Source organism: Blastomyces gilchristii, assembly GCF_000003855.2.
Source record: "Blastomyces gilchristii SLH14081 genomic scaffold supercont1.11, whole genome shotgun sequence".
In the NCBI taxonomy this organism is placed as follows: domain Eukaryota; kingdom Fungi; phylum Ascomycota; class Eurotiomycetes; order Onygenales; family Ajellomycetaceae; genus Blastomyces; species Blastomyces gilchristii.
This window is the reverse complement of record NW_003101672.1, coordinates 848,649-875,596: the sequence shown is the minus strand read 5'-3', so window position 1 is coordinate 875,596 and position 26,948 is coordinate 848,649. Positions and strand designations below refer to the sequence as shown.

General features: G+C 35.2%; 3 protein-coding genes and 1 pseudogene across 7 annotated transcripts; 1 reads left to right on the top strand and 3 right to left on the bottom strand.

Annotated features, from left to right (window-relative positions):
• Positions 1 to 6,671: 6,671 nt before the first annotated feature.
• BDBG_05457 (Ser/Thr protein phosphatase) lies at positions 6,672 to 7,490 on the bottom strand (the record flags this gene model as incomplete). Its single annotated transcript, XM_002623903.1, has 1 exon — positions 6,672 to 7,490. One exon carries the CDS (start codon positions 7,488 to 7,490, stop codon positions 6,672 to 6,674), a length of 819 nt encoding a protein of 272 aa, XP_002623949.1.
• Positions 7,491 to 7,869: 379 nt separating this feature from the next.
• Positions 7,870 to 8,619, bottom strand: BDBG_05456 (the record flags this gene model as incomplete). 2 transcript variants are annotated; one of them, XM_031722164.1, is made up of 3 exons in its annotated part: positions 8,413 to 8,619; positions 8,233 to 8,328; positions 7,870 to 8,166 (listed from the first exon to the last, which is right to left on the bottom strand). In XM_031722164.1, exons 2-3 carry the CDS (start codon positions 8,326 to 8,328, stop codon positions 7,870 to 7,872), a joined length of 393 nt encoding a protein of 130 aa, XP_031578983.1. In that variant the 5' UTR covers positions 8,413 to 8,619. The 2 variants fall into 2 exon arrangements, with proteins under 2 accessions (XP_031578983.1, XP_002623948.1); XM_002623902.2 differs by having other exon boundaries at positions 8,233 to 8,619.
• On the top strand, positions 8,575 to 11,741 carry BDBG_05454. 3 transcript variants are annotated; one of them, XM_031722163.1, is made up of 2 exons: positions 8,575 to 8,871; positions 8,980 to 11,741. In XM_031722163.1, the coding sequence occupies exon 2, from the start codon at positions 10,483 to 10,485 to the stop codon at positions 10,999 to 11,001; it is 519 nt and encodes a 172-aa protein (XP_031578982.1). In that variant the 5' UTR covers positions 8,575 to 8,871; positions 8,980 to 10,482; the 3' UTR covers positions 11,002 to 11,741. The 3 variants fall into 3 exon arrangements, with proteins under 3 accessions (XP_031578982.1, XP_031578981.1, XP_031578980.1); XM_031722162.1 differs by having other exon boundaries at positions 8,575 to 8,883; XM_031722161.1 differs by having other exon boundaries at positions 8,575 to 11,741.
• A 753-nt stretch (positions 11,742 to 12,494) lies between these two features.
• Positions 12,495 to 12,583, bottom strand: BDBG_17268 (annotated as a pseudogene). The gene has a single exon. The product of its transcript is annotated as a tRNA-OTHER (tRNA).
• Positions 12,584 to 26,948: the final 14,365 nt, after the last annotated feature.

Sequence of the window (26,948 nt, the reverse complement as noted above, 5' to 3'; positions counted from 1 at the left end):
CACTCTCAGTTGTGTTGAATGTTCTCATTTATCATCTTCAGTGTAGCAGACCACATCATTAATTCATCATGAGAATGAATGAGATCTATTGTCTAGCAGAAAGTCACTATGATCACAGATGAGACAGGCCTTCTTCTTCAAGAATACTGCAGACACTTACTCTCTGCAGACTTGATTCTCTTCTGTGTCATAGATGAAGCATGAAATGTCTGTCTCTCATGTGAAATTGAATCTATTTCTTATCATGTTTGAGCAGCAGATCCTGCTCTCAAATACATCTCACTCAGTATCACACAGCTCTCTTGAAATTGCGGGTGTCTGCAGGACTCTAGAGAGTGATTTAAAGCCTTCATTAAATAAGATATTCAGTCACTGAGAGAATTCAGTGAGAAAATCATCATTCTCAACTTAAGTCAGTTGTTTCTGCTGCTGTTGATTTTCACACTGCTGCTCTTATCTCTGAGTGACAAGTACTGCTTTCTTCATGCAGAAGTTACTTCATATCTCTGTCAGTCAGCTTCTTCTATTTATCAAACACTGAAGATTGTTCTGAAGCTTATTGACACACTCATCAATAAGAGTGATACACTTATTCAACTAATTCTGCTACTGGTTGAGCTAGCACTCACACTTATCTAGCTTACTTTCTTACTGAGCCAGCTGAGACTTCAGTTGCTTCAACTCTTCAATTATATCTAATACAGTGACTTTATCAGAAGAGGTATGACTCTGATCATTAAACTTAATATAGCTTGAAGCTATTGATTCTCTTTCTTTCATATACTTTATAACCTTTGTACAGAAAGTCTGTAGTCAAGAGTTAATAGCATTCTTTCATTTCATGACAGAAACTGAGTCAAGAGTTGTCTTAACATTATTATAACACCTGGCAGACACTCTTATAAGAATGCTCTCTATCTTAACACAGTTGTATAATATGACTTAGTTCTTGACACTATCATATCATTCATTTGCATTCTGTCAGATCTCTGTGATTATAACAGCATGTTTCTTCACTGCTGTCTGTAAGTAGATACACTCAGTGTCAGATCTCTGAGCAGGTTCACAGAAAGCTCACTTCTCAGTGAACTTATCTGACTCAGTGAAGCAGAGCAGCTGATGAGAGCTACTTCTAGTGAGACATTCATTCTGCTTCATTGCAGTGTGTAACAGATGTGTATAGAGTGAGTCTATCACAACTGAATCAATTATCAGCTGCAGTGATGAAAAAAGATAGAGTAGTTAACTAGACTGATTATCAGTTGACTGAACTTTGTTGTCTGCAACTTAGATTAATCATCAGTATTATATCTTCTCAAAGACAGAAAGAATGTAGAGAAATCAATCAGATCAATTATCAGTTGACTGAACTTCATTATCTACAACTCAGATTAATCATCAGTATTGTATCTTTTGAAGACAGAGTGAAATCTAAGAGGACTGAGAATCTTGTTCTTACTGAGATATGCTATTAAATTGCAGTATACATCACCTGTAGTGTATGCTGATCACATATTATACATGTAAAAAGATAAATCTTGTCTTATTCTTCAAGATAAAGATGGGCGGATGCCTCTATATATATATATATACATGCTTGTTTGTTTATTGTGATTGACTTTTACAGAAGAAAGGAGCAGAAGCCTCAGAAAGAAAGAGATGAAAGCCTCAGAAAGAAAGACACAGAAGCCTCAGAAAGAAAGAGATAAAAGTCTTAGAAAGAAAGAGGCAGAAGTCTCAGAAAGAGGCAGAAGCCTCAGAAAGAAAGAGACAGAAGCCTTAGAAAGTAGCAAGAGTGAATATCACAGATCTTGATAAATTTATCTTTCAGCAGCTGAAAACTGAAGTCTTCAGTGTCTATTCATTGAAAGATCTTATTAACTTTCAGCAGATTTATCATTGATAGAGCAACTTTGCTATAGCAGTGTATAAAGTAGTAATAGAAGTTACAGAATCTCAGAAATTCATGAATATTTTAAATAGATCTAGAAATAAGCTAAAATACTATAGCTTCTACACACTTTGAGTTCATTCTTGTACTGTGACAGCTGATTATATAGCTCATGAAGTCAATTTCTTTCTATAGAAAGCAGTATTTGAAGAGATTATATATTAGTCAGATCTGTCTGAGTTTCTGAAGTATCTTCTGAATGTGTTATTAATGAGCCTCTGAACTGTTATCTTTTATATATATAATAACATTATCTATGTAGATCACAGTGAATTTATCTATGTATAAAAGAAGAGCTGTCTGAATATACTGTTGAAAGTGACTGAGAGAGTTACAGAGACTGAAGAGAATAATCAGATATTCATAATTTCTATAACATATTTTAAAAGCTGTGAGATGTTCATAACTCTCTGTAATTTGTAGCAGATGAAAGACATGAATCAGATCTAGCTTTGTGACTCAGTGAATTCTGTTAAATCTTTTCAGAAGCTCTGAAATTAAAGATATTATATATTGATTTTTGACTGTGATTATATTTAGATTTCTATAGTCAATATAAAATCTTTTAGAGCTATTCTTCTTGAGAGTAAATAATACTGAGAATGTATGAGAGCTTTTACTAGACTGAATAAATTCTTATTTCAAATTCTCATCAATGTACTTCTTCAGAAGCTGTAGTTTCTTCTCACTCATATTATATAGTAAACTCTTCTTGAGAGTCTTATTATTTATCAAAGTTATCTTCATATCTGCATCAGAACAGAGAGAAAGAGAGTTTACTGTAAGTAGATGAAAAACATTCTGAAAATTCTCTAACTGAGATGACAGAGTGTCTGATACTGATTATATTAGTTCAGAGAATTGTAATCAGACTATAATGAGAATTATTTCCTCTCTGAGAAATTCTCATAACAGAATATCTTCTACATGTTATTAATATATCTGAAATCTGTTGAATATCTGGCCTATGTCTCAATGAATGTCAGAGTTCATGTTATATAGCCAGAGCATGTCTAGAATAAGAGATAAGGTCATTAATATAAGACAGAAGTAGTGTATAATCAGCTGTTTATCAGAATTCAGCAGAGTAAGTTTATAGATAAAGAAAGCTGTTTAATATGAGTAATACTATAGATTCTTCAGAGAGATCTCTGTTACTAATATTTTAACAGCATTTAATACTTCTATCACTTTTAAGATTATGATATTTAACTCTGTGCTAGAGTTAACTAAGGCTGAAAGAATGACACAGCTGAGGTATTTTATACTAGAAAGAGTGTTGAAGATGTGATATATAAGATATATTATATTGTTAAGAGCTGAGACAGTAATAAGAATTAATATATTATAGCAGATGATCTTCATGAATAAGATGTATTTATTAATCTATTAAGTGAAGAGATTGACTTGAGACTTGTCAGTGTATATAACTGTTTCTAATGATATACTGATTTATTTTTTGATTTAAGAGAGAAGAATGAAGAGTATATAACAGCATAATCTGAAGAGACTGTATGTGAGTAATTATTAATAATCACAGATATAGAAGTACTCTGACAGTTATAAGTCTCTACAGATAAGTGTATAGAGACTGATATTAGATGAGTGCAGCATTCTGCTATTCAGTGTCTTATTTATCTGTATTAGATGCAGACATCTTCATATTAATGTTTTCAGTATTTATTATCTATGATATCTGAATTCTTGTTACTATTACATGATGATCTGAAACAATCTCTATTAACAGTGATATTAGAGATTATATTATCTCATGTAAAATTGAATTTAACTTGACAGTTCTGTGAGATAAGTTAATATAATATGAAAATATAACTCTCTGTTATTATAACTGTCTTCTTTCATTCAGTGAAGAATACTGATTAAGTATTAAAGTAAGCTTGATTAATCTGATAAAGAATTGATATTATCAACTTAATACAGAATGTAATATATAGTGTAGAATTATTTCACTTCAAGTCTACTATAATAATCTCAAAGTCAGTAATAAAGTTCACAGTATATTAATTATATTATATATAAAGAGAGTTTATTTATAACTCTGTAGTAAGAGTTATATTAATCTTCTAATAATTATCACAGAGTTATATCTTCAGAATATCTCAGATAATGATATGTATATTATATTTTATTTATATTCACTGAATATATTAATAAATCTTAGAGCTAAGATAGCTGATGTTGAAAGAGATTTTAAAGACTTCATTAATAATAAGATATTCACAGATATTATTATTTATATTCAGTAGTTAGAAACAGATATTACTAGTCTTATCAAAGATATCTAATTTATGCAATTTCATCTTAGTAACAGTGATTATAAGTTAATAATAAATTAGAACTGAAGACATATCTTTCATATAAGTAATAACTTTCAGTATTTTTAAACATCAGATCAGTTATGTATTGACATCAGTTATTTAATAGTTCTAAGTAATTAGTTCATTAACTTGATCTGTAAGAGCTTGAATTTGTGTAATTTGACTGAGTGTCATTTTTTTTGCTGCAGAACACTGTGTATGAAGATATAGAGAAAAAAAAATGCTGCAGATCTATAACTGATAGTGAGATGAGAAAATTCAGTAATGTTACAGAATAAGAATTAACTTTATCAGAGTGAATAGCAGCAGTATACTAGATTATATTGAAACTGAATCTTGAAGAAGAAGAGGAAGAAGCTATCTAAGCTAGAGATGAGTGAGTGGATATGGGGTGGCGAGGCTTGTGTGGGTCACCTGACCATGCCCTATGCCCTAAGATCCTTATAGTCCACGAGTTCCACGCTAAAGCGGGAAGGGTAGAGAGTCACAGATCTCTTAAGCGGCGTGGGAGATCACTCTTGAAGAGCCGCTCCATTTAGTTACAACCTGTTTATGTATTGATTCAACTTGTTCCCGTCCCATCTTTGCACTGGGTAAATGTCAAATGATACACCATTATTTCTTTTCTGTACAAACTCACACGTAATTATAGATGTTTAAACTCTAGCCCTGCTGGAAGAAGTTCTGAAGTTGAATGATCTTCAATTTTAAATTCCGCCTGCCTTATCACGCCGCCCACTATAAAGTCTGCTCGAATCCCTGAATGTTGGCCCCCCCCCCTCCTCCGTGGCTCCCTGCACTGTCAGGTCAGCCTTGCCCTTGTGGCAATTATAAAAGACGCCTAACCACCATATAAAAATTCTCTATTGCTGCCGTATGTGCGTCTTCTCCCTTTTCTCTATTTCTAACATTGGCAAACAACGGCCTCATCATCGTTCCTATTAACCGGTCCAGCTCATTACCACAGATCAGGATGGATCTTCTTTCTCAGAATATCATTCATAATCTGCAAGCGGAAATTGAGGATCTAAAAGCTCGGCTCCGCGCAGTCGAAGCTGAGAATCAACAACTATGATATCAACAGGCTACATGTTTCCCTCTCATGGAACTGCCACCTGAAATACGGGTACTGTACTTGTTTGGAAGGATGCACTCCCCAATCGACGTGTTCTTCGCATAAGCGAATTACCTGCAAGTGGATATGAATCAGGTGAAAAAATGTTCTGCTCTGCCCGCCCGCTGGTACTTCTCCATGTATGTGTTGAATCTCGCGAAGTTGCTCTCACTCATTTTAAGCCTTTCTTCAGGGAGAAATGTGAAAGCAAAATGCCTAGACCCATATACTTCTGCCCCAAGCTCGACATTTTATACATCGATGTCAGGACCCCAGATGACATCTCAGAAGAATACCCCGAAGTAAATGAAATTGAGTTGATAGCCATCCAAATCCGGCCTCTCAGAAGCATAGACTTGAGAGGCATGATGACAGGCATGATGAGCCTTTTTTTGGTTACAGCCTTGGAAGAGCCATGGCCATTGAATCAGTGCTGTTCTATCATTGAATTATCACCCGATCCTGCTCGCAAGGAAAGCAAGTTGGAATGAACTGATTACATTTCCAGGATGAGGCGCCGCGATCGCAACAACTTTCCTCTGTTACCCAAATTTCCCAACATACAACACGTTGAAGCCGTCGTCGGGAAGCTCGTCCGTAACAATTGCTACTTGGACTGAGTCAGACTCACTAGTTGCGATGGCGCTGGCCTTTCCTACCTCGTGATCACCAATAGAGGATGGCGCAGGGACAATATGCTAGGGCTTTCTTTGTTTATATGTAACACCTCGCGAAACAGCTCTTCTCTTTCCTTCTCCTCAATAGAAATTGAGGAGCAGAACAGTCAATGGAGAGGGGGAGGGATGACTCTTATCAGAGATATGGAACATGATGCCGAGTCTGGTGACAGTATCAATTTCGGCTCTGATTTGTTCCGTGCTTTTTCTGTCTTGAATGTTACCCGTTTGCTTTGGTTCCCTTTGTTTGATCTTTGTTTGCTTAGCACATTTGAATCCGGCCCACGAGCTCCATTGACATTCCAGCCGAGGGTCTATCTTGCCTGCGTCCCATGGTACAGTATTTATATTGTGTGTGTTTGTTTGCTCGTCGCCCTCATTTCTTTGTCTCCCACTTTTGTTTTGCTTCGAATCATTTGTATTCGCGTATTTTGTCTAAACTCTAGAGAAGAAGTTGTACTGATCTGAAAACAGCCAATAACAATTCCTTGCCTTAGGATATATATTATATATTAATCATTTACATAATTTAAGCAATATCCATATCAAACACCTAGTTCAGTGGGTAAGTTAGTAGGTAGACATCTCATCTAGACAGTCACCACTTTCCCCACATCGAAACCCCCAGCCTGCTTGAAGTAATATCCACGCTGATTGCTCACAATTCTCTTTCCATGTCCACTCCCTTGCTGCATCGTGAAGTCGAAATTGAAGTGCGTGTGCCCGAATGCCCACATGCACACTTTTTCATTTTTGAAACACTCCTCCCTGCTCAAGTCGCTGGCAAATCCAGAGCCAATAGCGCTCCCAGAATGTGCTGGGTCAAGCGCTCTCGGATCTTGCGTGATTGGGCTATGGTGGGTGAAAATCACGATATATCTTCCTGGCTCAGAAGTAGAGATGGTAGCGACTTGGTTGTTCAGCCACGCCAGATCCGCGGCATGAGCATTGTTATGGTCCCCAATGGTCCAGCCATCAATATAATAAAAGTCATTTAGGCCAAAACTGACTCTCTCCTCCTGCCCTGTGGAAACGTGCGAGTAAAGCGTGCATCCAAGCACGGTCACGCTGTCAGAAACATCGAAGCGCGTCTGGTCTAAAAAGATGAATTTCCCAAGGCCCAAAGTCGGATCGTGTTCCGCCCGTTGACACACCTCACGTGAAAACTCAATAATTTGGCGTCTCGCTTCGGCCCAACTGGAATGATATGGCTCATGATTTCCAAGAAGAAAGAAGATGATTCGGAAGTTGTGCAGCTGTGCTTCGATGAACGAGAAGAAACCTGGGTCACGAACGTTGCCGATGTCTCCTAGGAGCGCGAGATGAGTCGCTTTGCTGGGGATTTCGAAGATGTCGTAGGCAGCAGGAGACTCGAGATGGAGGTCGGAGAGAATTTGAAAGGACACCATGCTGATACGTCAGAAAGTAGTAACAGAAAAGGAATCTTGGGAAAAATGAAAATTGGCGAGTTGGAAAAGCGAGGCGGCGAGGCGACACGCGTCGGCTAAATAAATTAAAGTTGTGACAATGCTTACTACCAGGACACAAGCAACACTTCTGTTGTTTTCAGTCCCCCCAGATACATATTTCGCATAAATCGTAAGGCTCAGGGATGAAGATTACCGAGGGCTTAACTATGTCTTTGGCGAATGCGTATATTGCTTCTCATAACTGTTACAAAACAGATATGCTATCTCCCAACTGCATTCGGAATATCTACACAAGTTACGCTACCACCTCGCAGGCCACCTCCCCTCGCGTTTCGCGAATCGGCAGGCATATCCCTTGTCAGAGCTGCAGGGCGCTAGTCCACCAGCTTGAATGTCGACCACTCAAAGCACCAACATCTTCGATGCCAACACGCACTGCCTCTTTCTGATCATGGGTAAGTACAATCGGACCGTGCTTCAACAGCATCTCTGCCACTGTCAGGGCATCTTGGGCATCGCGAGACTTCTTTGCAGCAGTCGGACGCATACCACAGGTGTTTATCTTTAGGGCGAGCAGGTCCAAGGGGGTAATGTAGGGAAGGTTTGTCGAGTTGATCGAGCCGATCATTGTAGCAGCTGCAGGCACATATGCAGACTGGATTGTTCATCGGGCAGGTGGTTAGATGTGGAGAAACCAGATGGACAGCAGGAAAATACCCACCTGCCACTCTGGGGTAAAATCAATCTGGATGTTCTTGCCACTCGGGTGTTTGTAGACGACGAACTGAGAAAACTCCGCGAAAGAGGAATTGGGCATCTGGACGGGAGTTTCAGCAAATGGAAGTTCATGCAGCTGCTCCCCAACAACGCCTCCTTCAACAGGTGATTGGACATGGATGACATTTTCATCATCGCCATGGCTTGGTAGTTACCAATCGTAGGCAAACAACCGGGGTTCGAGGCCGCAGAGTTCGATTTATGTCGCTGGTCGCATAGTTAAGGCTATCGGACGATGATTATGGTTTGGGATATGATTTACTGTTCTCTATCTGGCGCAAGCCCACCTTGTTTGATTTTTTCTCGTACATGCGTCTTATGTCCCTCTTTGGAAAGTTTAACAAGTTAGTAAATCAAAAGTAAAACAACCCAACTCGGTACATGAGCATCCACGGACTCCTGAGCCACTGAGGGGTGGCGTTGACTAATCCAGATCATTGGTTGCTTGAGCTGTACAGTTACCCAAATATGGGTTAGTCGGCATAGATTAGATTAGATTGTCCTGTGCCGACTGACCTGTACCAAATACAAACATAGAGCAAGCAGTCACAAGTCCTTCACTGGTCTATGACTTTTGACCGAAGTACGTTACCCTGTAGGTACGAACCTTAGCAGGTTCTGCGGCAGACAAACCAGTACACTTCTTGACCTATGCTGACTGTTACAAAATTGATGCTGGCTTTCCCTTCAGGGCCAATCCATGGCTGCCGTCAATCCCGTCATCCTTTCCGCCCGTCAGTCATCCCATCCAGTCGCCCGTCAATCCCAGCTAGCACACTCTGAGACCCATTTATTTTCACTGTGAGAGAATCCCGTCGATGAAGCAACCGCGGTTTCCACTACCACAAGGCCACTGGTGCAGTAAGTGCCACCTCCAAAACACTGGATCCCTCACAGCCAAGCTCGCTGCTTCAACCTCCACCCCGAAGATGCACCACCTGAGTGGGATCCCTGGGCCGTTAAGAAAACGTTGCAGCTCAGCACCCCGTCCATGTCGTGCGGCTTCGGAAAGCCACTCATGGGAGGCCCGCTACCGCATCCGAGATATCCTTGCCAGTGCAAGACAACGTAAGGATGTCGGAGCTTGAATTTCAACCGGATTGAGACAGGAACTGCACCGGTGGCAATTTCCAATGGCACAATATTTGAACCAGACAGAGGCAAGGGGGCTTGGGCTGGGATTGACACCGGCACTGGCGTTTAGCACCCGTTCACCCATTACGCCCGTCGACCATTACGCCCGTTCATCTCTACGCCCGTCGACCATTACGCCCGTTCATCTCTACGCCCAGCCATCCAAGTTAATAAAGGTCCACAAAGTACTGTGTGAGCTGTGGTGGTTCTGCGAAGGAAGGGAAAATATATAAACCGCAGCCCATGACGCAAGATGCCCACTTTTTCGGCCCCACGATCGAAAGCATACCTCAAAACCATTGGGGTTATTTTACTGTTAAATGCAGTCACACTGATCATTCAAAAATTATGATAATTTTTACAGTACTGTACACTACTAAATTCGTTGCCCTGCATTTTGCACAAGGCAACGGGCCGTACCACATTCTTCTGGTTCTAGTACTGGCTAAAAGATCGAAACCATCCTCCACCCTTACTTATTGGTCGGGGACGAAACCTGTTTGAACGTTGAAATTCGCCATGTTATGGTTGGCTTTCGTATTTGTTAGTTATGATATCTTCAGATAGCTGAGATATATTTTCGTCAATGGATGGCCAACCGTAAGGCAAAGAAACAACAAACAAGATATTTCATTTATTCACATTTATTCTCAAGTTTCCCTTGCTTTCCCCTCTAGACCTGATATTTCGTGTAGCTCTCGCATGTTGTTCGGGGTGGAGGGGGTAATTCCCCTGTTTCTGTAAGCTGTACCGGACATGGCACTCACTATCTTTGTTGGTGGTGGAAAGGCGCTGCTCGAAGCATCAGACTTTGGGAAGAGATCTCAATTTATAGCTACGAGTGTTTTCTAGAAATAAAGTGGGCTCCATTGAGCCAAAAAGTCACTTCTTAAAATATCCAGCAAAATTCAACTTCGAAATCAAACTCTAGCCAAAATCAATCTTGAACCACTAGTCAGCAATTCTCGGGCGTAATGGTCGACAGGCGTAATGTTTTCCAGAAAGAACGGAATCGGCGCTGCGCCAGCGGGTGTCTACGCTTCGGAAACAAGAGAGGGGAATGCCCAGATCATCACCAATGACCATCAACAGCATAGAACCTATCGTCAAGAACACAATATCCCCCATCAATCAGGCGTCGACGCGCCGAAATCCCACCCTCCGAACCTCAAGAAACACCAAACATACAGCCCCAGTACAGAAAGGAATTTGTGCCCCCTTTCAACGTACGCCCCTTGGATGGAAAGTGGACTTGGTCCCTCCACTTTCTTGCCCGACAACAGTTTACGGAATCAGAGAGTCGGATCTACGCGATGAGACACGGATTAGAAGGAACAGATACGACCGAAACAGCAACAGAATAGAATCTATCTTCAAGAACACAATACATCCTGCCAACAACATGCCAATGCGCCGAAAACAACTCCCAAGCCTCATGAAACACCAAACATACAGCCCCAGTACACGAAGGGAGTGTCGGCCCTTTCACATACACCCTATGATGGAAAATGAACCCGGGGGTTTCATTTTCCTGCCTGACAATAGTTTACAGCAATGGAGATTGACAATCACGCGATAGAAAGCAGAATAGAAGGGACAGATATGGTCAACAACAAAACCACCAACAGCTTCAAACATACCTTCAAGAACAGGTCACATTGAATGACATTGTCAGCTTGTGTGATAGTATGTATATACTAGGGCCCCAAGAAGACACGGCCGGATTCACATCAACAAGCATGTCACACACATCACAGAACTTAAATGGCGGTCACATCGGCATCTCGAATTACACAAACATACAGAATCAGGAAAGAGCTAGGCCTCAAAGTACTCACATACACGGATACTGCTACTTTGCCTATTTGAGCTTGCATACATGTATATAGAAGTCAAGGAGGGTCAGGAAAGGCCTGACAAGTGCATAGATACAGAACTGATAGAAAGATTATTGGTAGAGGGGTATCTGAGCTTGAGCAGAAGGGAAGCAATTCGGATCACGAATAGCTTGGTCTCGGAAGCAAGAGCGGGAACACCTGTATTTATAGTCGTACGCTGCATAACTGCCTGCGGGCGGTTGGGACAGTCTATGAATCAATCAATCAATCAGAAGTAGTCCCAGAGCAGAAGTAGTCCCAGGGCAGAAGTAGCCCCAGGGCAGAAGTAGTCCCAGAGCAGAAGTAGCCCCAGGACAGGAGCAGTCCCAGAATAGAAGCAGTCCCTTCCCTGGATGGTTCGTGTATGCTTTGTAATTCCTTTAAGTTTTGTGAGAATAAACAGAATCGCGCTGGCACTCAGCAGGTGTTTTATATCTAAAAGAATCATATAACTATTCTTTGATGAAATGAAATAAGGTAAAACTGAGATAAAAATAGAAGTACTGTAAGAATCTTCAATCTTACTCATTTTATTTATAATATACACTGCATATCTATTCAAGAATAGAGATATGAAAATAGTAAGATCTTCAAGTTATATGAATGATATTGATCTAGTCTACAGTTCAAAAACAATCAAAGAGAATTTAGAAATGATTGAAAAAGTAGTAAAGAAAATCTTTGTTAGAGCAGATATCAATCAAATTTAATTTAATATGAATAAGACTGAGTTAATTCATTTCTTTTCTAGATTCAATAAGAAAAAACTATGTCTAACTCTTTTAAATAGAGAGATTCTCAACTGAGACAGAAATTAAATACTTAATAGACTTTCTATCAGAAACTCAAGCAGCTATAAGAAAATGACTAAATTCAGAAATATCTGAATATGAAGAGAAGGAAATTGATCATTATTATTATTATTATTATTCTTCCATTATACTCATATGCAAGCGGAGCTTATGATGAGTCCTTGCGTGATGTTAAATACAGGCCAAGTGTTGGTTATACAGGAGGAAATACAGGTGTTGAGACCACGCCAAGATAACAAGAACATAGGAAATACAAAGGAGTGACAATTAGATACATGCGATAATAACTTCCCAGCCCAGGAACATAGAGCGATTTTATTGGAGCGATTTGTACACCTCTGTATTTATTAGGAACCTGAGGTGCTTGGGTTCCGGATTTAATGTATCCCCTGCGGGTTTCGAACCCACACGCCTTGGTTTCCCACGCCAAGGCGCTACCGGGTGGCCGCATTAACCATTCGGCCACCGGGGCGAAGGAAATTGATCAGATATAGTCTGTTAAAACAGCTATATACTATCTTTTAATAGTTTATTTTATTATAGTCTCTCTTTACTTTACTTTTTTCTTTCTATTCTTTTCTATCTATCTATTTAATGTGTTTATCTTTAAGATTGTATTCTCTTTTCTTTTGTCATGATATTGTCAAATGATTTCAAAGTATCAGAAGATGTTAAAATACTGCAATTTATAAACAGTTTTTGTATTCTGAGCTGAAATTTTCTGATTTTGCATATCTGAAATTGATAAATATATAATAGTTGACTTTATAGATATAGGAAAAACTCTGAGAACTAAAAGTTCTCAGATAGATGTTATAGTCTCTGACTACATACATCTATAATTGAAGAATAATAATAATAATAATACTGAAGGTTATAATATCTTATGACTGAAGATTTAATTATTGTATAGTAACATAGACTGCTGTCTATCATAACTTTTATATTATATATATTATTCATTACAGTAGATACAAGAATTGTATTCATTGTTATTTTCTCTTTAAATTATTATTATCTGACCTCTTCAAGCTTCTGCTTGTGAATTTGAATAGAAGCTAATCTTTTCTCTGTTTCGCTGAAGTGTTCTTATAGTTATCTTTCAAATCCTTCTTCAATGTGACATGATTGGCATGAAATGATGAATTCTTTCTTAGAATAAGATGATATATAAATTGATTAACAGTTAAAAGTAATATATTCTAATCAGTTATAGTTGATGCATACTTCTCATTGATATTAATCAGTGACTTCTTCAGAAGCAATTTCAGAAACTCAGAAGCTTGTTCAGACAGCAGAGACTCTTATTTATATATAGATATTTAAGTCTACTCAATTCATGATATCTGTATTATTATTATTATTCTTTGATGCAGATGTATAAGTGACTGAGATGTAACATCTTCTACTGCTGTTCTGTATACTCTTAAGCTTAATAAGATGATTATTCAATATTCAGAGTTATATACAGAAGTCTTTATAAGTCTGATCTTTATCTATACTTATAAGAGTCTGTAGAAGTTTGAAAGTTAGTGTCTTCTTAAGCATGCTAATCTTTATTAATTGTAACGTGGTGGAACCGAAGCAGTGACTAGTCAGCGGTGACATGTAGAAGTAGTTGTTTGAGAAGCTGTATAAGTGAGCTTGACTATCTTACTTGAATAGTGAGCTCATAGACTACAGAGTTATTGTGAGAATATCACAGATATGATACTTAGTATACTAAGAAGATTATATGAGACATGCAGTAACTCTTGTATATATCTCAGTAGCAGTAAAACAAATCACTGACTTCTTTGATAAGAAGCCAGCATCTAGCTATTCTATATAGACAATGAGTGAATACTCTTCTCTCATTTCATGAGTGAGAATAGCCAGAGTAATATCTCAGCAGTGCCTCATTGTCAAGAAAAAGTAATCTGCTGACCTTGTATAGAAGCAGAATTCTTATATTCATCAATCAGATCTTTCTATGATATATTCAAATAATATCATAGAGTGATTGAAAACTAGTTTAAATGAGATGAAATCATTCACATGAAAGTGATGAGCTGTGTGAAACTGTAACAGAGTCTTGACACAGCTGAAAGCATGATAATATTCTTCTCTTTAAGAGTATAGTCTCTATGCTCTCAAGATTACTGAATTAGAAATTATCTTTGTTGTATAGTAATGATTGTCAACTGATTGACAGTGTATGTACTGCATGTGATATAAAGAAATAGATGAGTTTTTCTGCTGACTGCATAGATCTTTCTTTTCTCATCATCATTCAAACTAAACATGTGATAAGTGAGTTTCTTATATATCAATTTGAAATGTGAAAAATATAGTTAACAAGTGACTTACAGATCTCTCATTATATACTGTTCTATGTATGAAATTCTCTGTAAAAGTGATGTATTTTAGAGACAAAGCTAACAGTAGTAACAGGATTTTTTAAAAAGATCTCTTTCTCTGTGAAACATTTTTCTTTCTCTCTCTTCAATTGTAACAGTGAGTGCATGAGAGTATCATTCTTGAAGAATAATCAAGGGCTTATTCTGATGTTTTCTAGTGAGTAGCAAATGTCTTCATGATGCAGCAGCGGCCTCTGTGACTGTTAAGAAAGCCAGGTTGAAGGTGAAGACAGTGATGTCAATGAGTCATGAGAGTACTGCTTTCATTATCACATCTTCTTCTTCTCCTGCTTCTTTTACAGCTGTGGTGATAGTTACTGTGTCTTGCAGTGAGATATTATTTCTTCTACTGATCAGTTCATCTGTATTCAGTTCATTCTCTGCTTCTCTTACTACTGTTGTAACACCATCTTCTCTCTCAGTCAATACAGTAGCATATGACTCTGTGTGATCATTTGAAGAGGAATCTGAGAAGAGCTTAATTCTGAGAACAGTGACTCTGAGAAGCTCAATTCATAGTTTCTCTCTCACAGCATGTCTGAGTCCTGCTCAGAATGCTGCTAAGTTGAGTCTGCAGAGTTCTGTGATTTCTTTATCTTCTCTCTGTGAGAAGGCTCTGATGTGATCTCTAACTGGCATCACTACTTGTCTGCACTGCATTAAACAGCTGAAGAAGAAGAGAATTTTATACATCTGTCTCTTCTCTCACTTCTGTTATTTTCATTGCATCTGTAACAATAACTTCTGTCTCTCTGTAAGTATTATCTCACAGAAAGATGTTGTATCAGTTCTGATAAGAAGTCTAGATACTCAAGCAGTATAGAGTGAGAATCTCAGAGCTTCAAGTGTTGATAAATTCTGTCAAGACTGAGAAGATTCCTCTTACTCATCTGTAAAAGAAGACAAAAGTATGAGTCTCTGAGATGAAAAAACACCTCAGAATGACTGATCTCAAGAAGAGATCAGCTGACACTGTCATTGAAAGTACTATGAAGATTAATCACTGATTGAAGAGAATCTCACTTCAACTGAAGCAGATGACTGAGATACTTTGCAAGTTAATAAGTTGATATTTTATACATTTCTCATGTTCTTCTATGACACTGCAGCACTAACTTCTCAGCAGACAAAGATATCAGTGTCAGAGACTTCAACAGTGAAGAATGAGTTTGATGAGAGTGTGATTATTGATAAGTAGACTCTGAAGTTCCTTCTTTTTACTTTTTCAGTGAGCTGCAGTCTCATTAGATTAGCAGCAGCTTGCAGGTCAATTAATATTAATCTTTTTATTAATTTCAAATATTTCTTTCTTTTCCTTATTAACTGCTTCAGGAATTTTACACTTGTGTAGTCTCATTAAACTTCTAAAAAACTCTTTGAGAGAAAATAGAAGAAGAGTGCTACAGAGTCTACAAGATGTCAGCTCATCACTGCAAAATCATCTCTAAAAAACTCTTTGAAAAAATGAGAAGTCTTAAGCAGCATTTCTTATTCAACATCTCTGATGTGTAACAGAGCAGTCTCTACTAGTCATCTTATAGGTTGCAATCTCTTTCTCAGCATTTTTCAAATGCTCAAGTGATTCTTATAAATTCTCTGATAATGAATAATCTTTTCATTTAATAAGATATTGAAGCTTACTGTAATGTATTCACTTATTCAATATTTTCTTTACAAGATATTCAGTATCACTCTCAATCTTAATATTATTCAGTCAAGATGACTCTGCTCTGAGATATTACTTATAGAGCTTCAAATAGAAAATGTAGAAAATAGAATGAATTAATTTCAATTCTGTGAATAATTTTAACTTATATATCTGCTTACTTATCACTCTTATTATCAGAAAAGATTCTAGTCATCACTCACTGAGCTTCTTACACAGTCTTGTTATCTTGATATTCTTTGCTGAAAGTAGTACTTAATCCTCTATCAAGAACTTCATCAGAAGATATTTTCAATTATAGTATTCTATCTATCACTTCTAAGCACAGTGAATGCTTTTCACTGCCTTCTCATGAATTTTATTTAAAAGTTTCAATCTCACTTTTACTTCTGACACTGAGAAATACTCTGTTCTCTGTATCTGTCTGACATTCTGACTGTCTATCTTCTTCTTTGAAATATCATTCACAATATCACTGAGTAATAAAGAATTATATTCATAACAAGTATAGAAAGAAGATATCTTTAAGATTACATTCTTTGTATTGTTATATATGAATTCAGCAGTCAGAAGATGTTTGAGTCAATCATTCTGATAATATAAATAGAAGGCTTGAAGATGCTGTTCTAGTGTCTGATTCTGATGTTCAGTCTGGTCATCAATCTGCAGATGAAATATGATACTGAGAAGATGTCTTATTATAAGATGATAGCAAAAAGTCAATCAGTACTTGCTGATAAAGAGAGATTCTTGATCTGTTATCAATAATTTCAGAGCACTGTGATCATGAATGATAATATCTAAAAACAGGTCAGTCAATTCAGAGGCTTTAATCTTTTTATGAGTAGAGATATATCTGATCATCTTTGTGAAGCAGTCAACAATAATTAAAATTGAGTCATATTCTTTGACTCTTATCAACTTCAGCAGGTCAACTATGAAATTCATTGATAGATTCTGTTATAAGCTCTTTAAAACAGGCAGTGATGTCAACTCACTGTATTACTTATATCACAGAATCTTTATTCTTTGACAGATATTGTAAGTCTTAATATACTCTTTGACATCTATTCAGAGCTTGTCTCAAGTGTATTTATATTTTAGAAGCTTCTCAGTCTTCTCTAATCTGAAGTGCTCTGCATGAGAATTATCATGATGAATTCTTAATAACTTCTAGCACACTGCTCTGCTACAAGAGATGAAGACTGAATCATTCAGTAGTAGAAGTTCATATTCTTCTAGTTATCAGTGACTTGATTTCTTAGCAGCACTGCTCTGCTCAGAGTCTGTCTCTTTCAAGTTTAAATCAGACTCTTTCTTCTTCAACTTCTGAATTTAAGCTGCAGTAGAGATATTCCTCTTCTATAACTTATCAATGAATTTCAAAAGTAGTTGAGTTGAAAGATTGTAGACTGTTTCATTCTTTGTCAATTCAATGATTACAAGATGTGACACAAGAAGCTCATAATCTTCAGTGTCAGTTTCTCATGAGAACTCAGATTCTCTTTCACCTTCTATACTGAGTTACACAGCTGCCTCTTCAGTGTCATTTCTGAGCTTTAGAGAATCTTAATTCTCTGCAGCCAGCTTCTTCTGCAGTGATGACAGAGATTCTTTTATAGAATTCTTCTCTGCATCAATGATATTATAATCAGGCTGTCTAGACAGTGTATCAGTGAGATTAAGCTGATCTGAACAGTATCAGATATAGAAATCATACTCTGAAAGCAGCTTCACTCATCTGGCTTGATGTTCTGTCAAGCTCTTTATTGTCAAGAAGTAATGCAGATTTGCATGATCAGTGAGAACTTACACTGAATACTTACTACTCTGAAGATAATGTTACCAGATCTTAAAGAATTCAACAATTGCTAACATCTTCTAATCATAAGTATTATATCTTCTCTGTGTGAGTGATAACTTCTTAAAGAAGAAGATCACTGATCTTTATTCACAGTATCTTATAGACTCTGTGAAAAAACCTTCTCTCACAGACAATTCATTGTCTGTTTTCTCAGAAGTAATTATTCTCTGATTCTTTCAATGTTGAAAGGTCTTCAGTGTCAACTGTGAAAAGATTTCACAGATCTCATTCTCAGATGCATCAGTCTCACACTGACTGAGTAAGTCAGAGTTAAAGTGATTCAGCATCATGACATCTGTGAAAGCTTATTTCAATTCTGCAAATGCCTGCACAGTATCTTGAGTGAGAGTAAACAGTCTTATTTTTCTATCTTTCACATCTCTCTTTAACAGATCTGTAAGAGAGACAGTAATTCATGAATATGCATAGATGAATTGTCTGTAGAAATTTACAAATTCTAGAAACATCTGCACCTTGCAGTACATCCACAGCACTGGCCAGTTCTCAATGACAGAGACTCAGCTCCTGTTCATTGAAATGTCATTCATCTCAACAATATAACCTAAGAAATCAATCTTCTGTATGTAGAATGAGCATTTTTTGATGTTTGCATAGAGTTAATACTGTCTCAAGTGACTCAACACTTCTTGAATATGAGTATCATATTCTTTCTCTGATTTCAAGAAGATTAAAATGTCATTTAGATATACTATACAGGAGACATCAACAAGGCCCTGCAGCATCTCATTTATATAGATCTGAAAGATGACTGAAGTGTTACAAAGATCAAAAGGCAAAACAAGATATTCAAAATTACTGTACTTAGTATGAAAAGCTGTTTTTCAAACATCATCTTCATTAACTCTGATTCTATGATAGGTATCTCATATATCAATCTTTGAGAACATCTTTACTTCAGATAATTGATCAATTATCTCATCAATTAACAGTAATAAATAGTAATTCTTAACTGTCATCTTATTGAGGCCTCTGTAGTCTATGCATAGATGTAGTCTATCATTCTTCTTAGGCACAAAGAGTATAGACACCTCTGCTGAACTCTTTGATAAATATATTCAGTTCTTTGATTGCACTTCTTCAAGATATTTACACAGAACATTCAACTTCTTTACAGACAAGTTATAAAGAGACTTATACAGTGCTGTTGCATTATCTTCAAGATAAATCTTATATTATATCTTGATATCAGAAAACTTCACTGCTTCTCTTTCTGAAAAGACATTCTTAAAATCTGTAAAGAGATGTCATATACATTCATCTTCAATAACAGATACTGCTGCTAATCTTGCAGTGAGAGTGATGACTTCTTCATCTATCTTCAAGTCTCAATCACCTGCTACACAGTATATCAACTCAATTCTTTTCTCAAGATTCTTTCAATGAAACTCTTCAGATTTCTCTATCACTGTCTCTTCATTAGTGAGACAGTATCATCACATCTGAGTGACTCAGTCAATGAGAGAATTGTTTTCTCTCAATCATGAAAGATCTAGAATAATGTCCTCATCTATGATATTGACTGTATAAAGGAGCAGACTACTCTTCTTGAAGATTTCTTCAGAGTCTGTAGTCACATACTTCACTTGAATTATGCTAAAACAGTGACATTTCATTTCATCAGTAAATTTTACATGGCCTGACAGATCTATCTTCTTTCAACTCTTCATCAAAGAAAAGAAATAGAATATGAAGTTAGTATTCACTCTGAAGTCAAGTAGATATCTCACTGATATCTTCTCATTTGAGATATACATTGTAATCATAACATGAACTCAGAGATATGAGAATTGTCAATTCTTTTCTTTCTCTTCTTTATCTTCCGTGAATACATTTGTCAGAAGAGAAGTCAACTTCAAGAAGATGTCTTCTCAGTTTCTTTTCTTCTTCAGCTTCTTATAATCACTGATATAGTGATCATCAGCTTCACAGTTGAAACAGAGATCTTTGTCAAATCTTTTTTAATATTTCTTCACAGTGAGTGAAGAATCAGAATACTTGAAATTCTTCTTTACTTTCTCTACACTGAAGCTGTCACAGTGCTGTTTAGATCTCATCATTGATTACTTAGAAGAAATCTTGTTGATCTTTTTCTCAGAGAATTGATTATTCAAATAGATTCAGAAAGCCAGGTTAACAAGCTCAGTGTGATTGATTAATGAACTCTGATATTATAATATCATTATCTGCACCTTGTGAGTCAGCTTTGTGAGATAAAGCTGCATTTTTAATTGATTCAAATCATCAGTCAGTTTCTTCTAATATTCTTCAAATCTTGCATTGAAATTGAAAGAATTCTCATTATCTTATTAATATAATGAGTTGAACTGCTGTGCTGCTATGAAGTTGTAATTACAGTGATCTTTGATTTGATTCAGTAGAAAGTTCTTGAATTCTTTCTAAGTTATAGCAGCATTGATACACTCAAGCTCTCTCTTCTTAATGACTCAAGTAGTCACAGAGATGCCTTCAAGAAGGTTGACAGTGTATATTACTTATATCTTATGAGTATTATACTGGCTCAGATTAAGGTGGAATTTTCATTCAAGAGTACAGATAAAGCTGTGAAATTCAGACAAGATGTTTCTCTTATATCTCAGTGAATCTTCAACCTTAATCTCTCTATCTCTATGATAGATGTAGGTGTGTAGAGGCTGCAGTGATGGCAGAATGATTGAAGAGCTTATATCAAAATGTACAGTAAGTTCAGGAATCTTGAATTCCTGCTGAAGTAGAGGTGTACACACTCTAGAAAATGATGTAGTGTTTTCTTCAGAGAGTGAGATCAGATCAGTCTCAGCACAGATATATGAGATCATATCAGTCTGTTAGAGCTTAACTGATTCAAACATGTAATCAGATTGAGCAATTTAAATTGTAACATGATAGAACTGAAGTGATGACTAGTCAGCAGTGACATGTAGAAGTAGTTGTTTGAGAAGTTATATAAGTGAGCTTGACTATCTTACTTGAATAGTGAGCTCATAGACTACAGAATTATTGCAAGAATATCACAGATATGATACTTAGTATACTAAGAAGATTGTATGAGGCACACAGTAACTCTTATGTATATTTCAGTAGTAGTAAAATGAATCACTGACTTCTTTGATGAGAAGTCAGTATCTAGCTATTCTATATAGACAATGAGTGAATACCCTTCTCTCATTTCACAAGTGAGAATAGCCAGAGTGATACCTCAGTGACATCTCATTGTCAAGGAAAAGTAATCTGCTGACCTTATATAGAAGCAGAGTTCTCATATTCATCAATCAGATCTTTCTATGATATATTCAAATAATGTCATAGAGTGGTTGGAAACCAGTTCAGACAGGATGAAATCATCCGCATGGAAGCAATGAGCCGTGTGGAACCACAACAGGGCCTTGACGCGGCCGGGAGCGTGACAATTTAATTCTTTCAAGATTAATTATCTACTTCTAGAATCTTGATATTGAAGTAAGAGATAAATATAGTAAGAGAAGTATTTCTCTGTTAAGTACTCTGTAATCAATTTAATACTTTCTACTATATAGTAGTATCTCTGAACAGAATATTGAGATGTCTGATAATATTATCAGATGTATATAATACTGATTCACATGCTTTTATTCATGAATAAAACTTCTGTTTCATACAATCTTTTAATCAACTGTTAATATACTAATCTTGATTAATTAATAGATTAATGACATCTTCATCTATACTTAGTTTCATGAGTATTTTCAATCTTTATGATGAATAGAGAGTGAGATCAGAAGTATTAAAATATGTAAGAATGTCTAGACATTTCTTCAGTGCTTGTATTAAGTTCATATCTGATTCAGTCAGTGTTAAAATTGTCTGTGCAGAGATTTCTTCTTAAGATAATTATTGAATTTTCTTATATTGATGTTATTGAGTTACATGTATATCAGCTATCTATTGCTGTTATAATTTCAACATTACTTAAAGTCACTGTAGCACTGTGTCTATGCTTCTATTCAAGAGTTCTTTTATGTTATCAGTAGACATAGCTATATTATTCATCAGATGTGTGATATCTGTGAAATCAGAAGAGTGTAATTATATGAATATTTTATACATCTAAAATGTCAGAACTCTCAGATCTTTCACTGATATTCTCTTATAAGATCTTGTTCTCTTTGTGAGATCTTGTTACAGAGTCAGAGTGACTGATAAGTAAGCTTCTATCTAAGAACTTAGTATCTACTTAACTGATTGTTTATTTCTCTATTTCTTACACATTGTTACATATTCAGATATCTTATCAATAAGTAATCATTTCTAATAAGAAGATGATAAATATTTTCCAAGTATAAGAGATCTATACTGAATATATTAATATGATATTTATAGATCTTATAATATAAAAGTGAAAAATATTAGAGAAGAAAAAAAGAGAAAGTGCAGAAATCAGTGATCAGAGTAAATATTTATATATATATACAAGTATCAAATGCTTACTTACGCTTACTTTTCTGCTTACGCAGCTCTCTCTATCACTTTCACTCTTCTTCTCAATCACTATCTACTCTCTCTTTATCATCTCTTTCATCTCTTACTCTCTACTCTCTCTATTATCATTATCATCTCTATTATCTCTATCACTTCTATTATCTCTATTATCTCTATCATCTCTATTATCTCTATCACTTCTATTACTTCTATCACTTCTATCACTTCTATCATCTCTATTACTTCTATCATCTCTATTATCACTCTCTCTACTGCCTCTATCACTCTCTTTCTCTATCACTCTCTTTCACTTCGTATTACTCTGTATCATCTCTATTAGTTCTTCTATCTCTTTTACTTCTTACTCTTCACTCTCTCTATTATTATCACTGTCTCTATTATCTCTACTACTCCGTAATTTCTCTCTATCATTATTATTATCTCTATCACTTTACAATCTTCTTTATCACTTTCATTCTCTATCTCTATTCACTGTTATCACTCTTTTCATCTCTTTTACTCTCTACTCTCTTATTATTATTATTATCATCATCTCTACTTCTTCTACTACTCTCTTTTACTCTGTATTATCTCTATCATTATTATCAGATTAATCAGAGCTATACAGACTGCAGAGTCAGCTATTCAATCTTATTCATGAATTCAAAGAAATGTATATAATATTATATAAGATTTTATTACAGAGTATTTAACAGTATATACTATAAACACAGAGATCAAAATATGATAGAGATAGTAAGAGAGAAGTAGAGATAGTAAAAGTGATAGAAGAGACTGTAAAGTAGTAGAGATAATAATAATAATAAAGAGACTAGAGAGTAAAAAAGATGATAGAGAGAAGTGATAGAGATAATAGAAATAAGAGAGATGATAGAGATAATAAGAGAGAAGTAGAATGATAAGATGAGAGTAGAAATAGAGAGTGAAAGTGATAGAGAGTACTATAAGACAGTAGAGACAGTGATAATGATAGAGGTAATAGAGATGATAGAGATGATAAGAGATAATAAGAGATGATAAGAGATGATAAGAGAAGATCAGAGTGAAAGAAGTGTAGAGATAATAGAGATGATAGAAATAATAAGAGAGTGAGTAGTAAGATAAGAGTAGAGTAGAGATATGAAGTGAAAGTAATAGAGAGAGCTGTGAAGTGATAGAGACAGTGATGATAAAGATAATAGAGATAGTAGAGGTGATAGAAGTAATAGAGATAATAGAAGTGATAAAGATGATAGAGGTGATAAGAGTGAGTGATAAGATAAAGATAGAGATATGAAGTGAAAGTAATAGAGAGTACTACGGAGCATTAGAGGTGATGATAATGATAGAGAGTAGATAGAGTGATACAATTGACAGGCGTCACTATGTTATTCATGGATTTTTGATGAGATGCACGTGATGTCACATGAGGTCACATTACAGCGTTTTTTACACGGAAAAGTTGGTTTTTCTTTAATATATAGAGAGATAATAGAGCTTCAGAGTGAAAGAATAGAAATTTCAGAATAGAAGAATAGAAATTCTATGAGTTTCTCAGCTGAGAATCAGTGACTAAGAATCGGAACTTTCAGCAGAATCTATAAAGTGTAATAGAATAGTCTATATGATTAATCAGACGCAGCCTGTCATAAAGACAATTATAAAAATCTCAAGCATCTCAGTATATAGTAGAAACTTTTAACAGAATTTAATTGATTATAAAGTCTATTCATCAGAGTATATAGACTGGCTGCTAAGACTATAAATTTCATATTTAATCTCATTTAATTTGATCTCATACATTTCTTGACATGAATCCTGCTGGGACTAATCATTAAAAAAACATGCAAAGTGACTATATATCAGATTTTAAAATAAGATCATAACTTGAAAAAAATGAGAAAGTGATTTCATTTGATCTCATTTAGTCTTATTCTTAGCATAAAGTGACTATTTTTAGACATTTTAAGGTTTTTTTTTGACTATTTTTAATTTTTTAAAAAGTAACACTTTTTGATAACACTCAAATAAGATTTAAAGTCATTTAAAGCAATAAAAATAATTTAAATTAAGAAGTGAAAATCATGATCTCATTTGAAAAATGTGATAAGAGTAGACAGTAAGTCTTACTAGAACAGTATAAAACTACTATTTAATGTTAAAACAGTGTAATGAAATCAGTTGAATTGATAATGAGATTATCAAATATTCTGATTCTGATTTCAGACACGGTCACACAGTCAGTCTAAGAGTATAGATATTCAGACAGTGAGAAGTTATTAAAACTGAATAACTGAATAGAGATTAATGAAATGTTAATATAATTATAAGCTTCTCTTTCTCTTTTAAAGTTCTCTAAGAAGTACTTTGAAGATTTCAGAGAAGTAAATGTATATACATTCAAAGAGAAGTTAGTTATAGTTTCACTAGTTTTAATTCTTAAGAGTGATATCAGTGATCTTAAATATGTCAAAGAGAATTATTCATTTGAAAATCTTACTCTTTTAGCTGATAGTATACTAACTTCTATCTAGACTGGCCGCCGGAATTATGAATTTCATATTTAATCTCATTTGATCTGATCTCATACATTTCTTAACATGAATCTCACTGAGACTGGCTATTAAAAAAACATTTAAAGTAACTATATATCAGATCTTAAAATGAAACCATGACTTGAAAAAAATGAGAAAGTGATCTTATTTAATCTCATTTAGTTTCATTCTTGACATAAAGTTACTATTTTTAGACATTTTAAGATTTTTTTTAGACTATTTTTAATTTTTTAAAAAGTAATGCTTTTTAATAACACTCAAATGAGATTTAAAGTTATTTAAAGCAATAAAAATAATTTAAATTGAGAAGTGAAAATCATGATTCTATTTGAAAAATGTGATAAGAGTAGACAGTAAGTCTCACTGAAACAGTATGAGACTACTATCTAATGTTAAAACCATGTAATGAGATCAGTCAAATTGATAATAGAACTATTAAAAAATCTGATTCTGGTCTCAGACACAGTTACACAGTCAGTCTACTTCTATCAGATTAGATCACTTCTATAACTCTTATTCTGAACAGCTCAATTATTAAATTCACAATGAACTGAGTAGTCAGATTGTTTCATTAATACAGAATAATCTCTCAATAGTATTAAACTTCTTTTTAGAAGTGAAATATCTTAACAGATTTCTGACTATAATTATATATCAGACTTGTTATAATAATACTCTAAAAGTCTAAGAAATACATTCTTTTTAATTATATAAAGAAGATGAATCAATCTATAATAATAATATCTATACTCTTACATTAACTTATTATAACAGTTAACTCAAGCTATGCACTACTTATCTTAACTCATGAAAAACACAACCACTTCACCACGAACTCGCTCAATTTTTCGAATAAGAACCCGCCGATAGATCTATCGTAAAGCCCTTGATCATACGAGTAGTTTGACCCCATCGCCGGCCGCATACCCCATGTGATAGTGGAGTTATCTAGCCAAACATGAACCAGATGTTGTTCGAAACTCCTGTGTGAAATTATCCCCTGTTCACCTCTACCACACCAAAACCCCAGGCCAAATTGCCATACAAATTGTAAGGTGAAGAGACCTGGTCATATGCATCAATCTTCTTGATTTTGGAAGATCTCTGATCTGTAATTGTGAAGATATCTGAGAAGCAATCTCTGCGAAAACCCTGTCTATCTTTGATGTTTTAAAACATCAACATCAAGTCCTACCCTTGTACCGCTCTTTTCAATCTGGCTCATCTCTAGCAGAAAAATACAAAAAGATACCTTAGTAACAGTATTTAATATATAATCAGCAGACAATGATACATTAATAACTATAAAATCAGTATATCTCAAGATCTGACTGAGCCTTTAATCTCTGTACAGTGAGATATATTAAATCTAGTTTTAATATCTCAATATTCAATAGATTCTGCAAGAAATTGAGAACAGTAATACTAGGTTTTTATTGAATTTGAGAATTAACTCTATATTGATACAATCATTGATAAAGTCTTTTATCTTGAGATATAAATAACCAGTTTCTCTACATTCTGCTGACAATATTTATATTATTATATAGAAACAGGCTTATATTCTCTATAATATCAAGACTCTGAAGAGAGAAAGTCTTGATAGAGAGTATATAATAGTGTATATCTTAGTGGTTTCTATCTCATTCTTCTGCAGCAGTTAATACAAATAAAAAAGATTTTAGAATTAGTTTTTTACTTCTCTTGAAAAAGTAATGTGTTTTTCTCTGAGTTTTATACAATATTCTTACAAAGAATTAAAAACAGAGTTGTTTTCTGTCATAATTTCACATTCTTTTAAGTAAGAATTACTTTTTCAGTGACTGAAGAGCTCTTATTAATACTTAATTCTTTTTTACACTTTTTATTAACTGCTT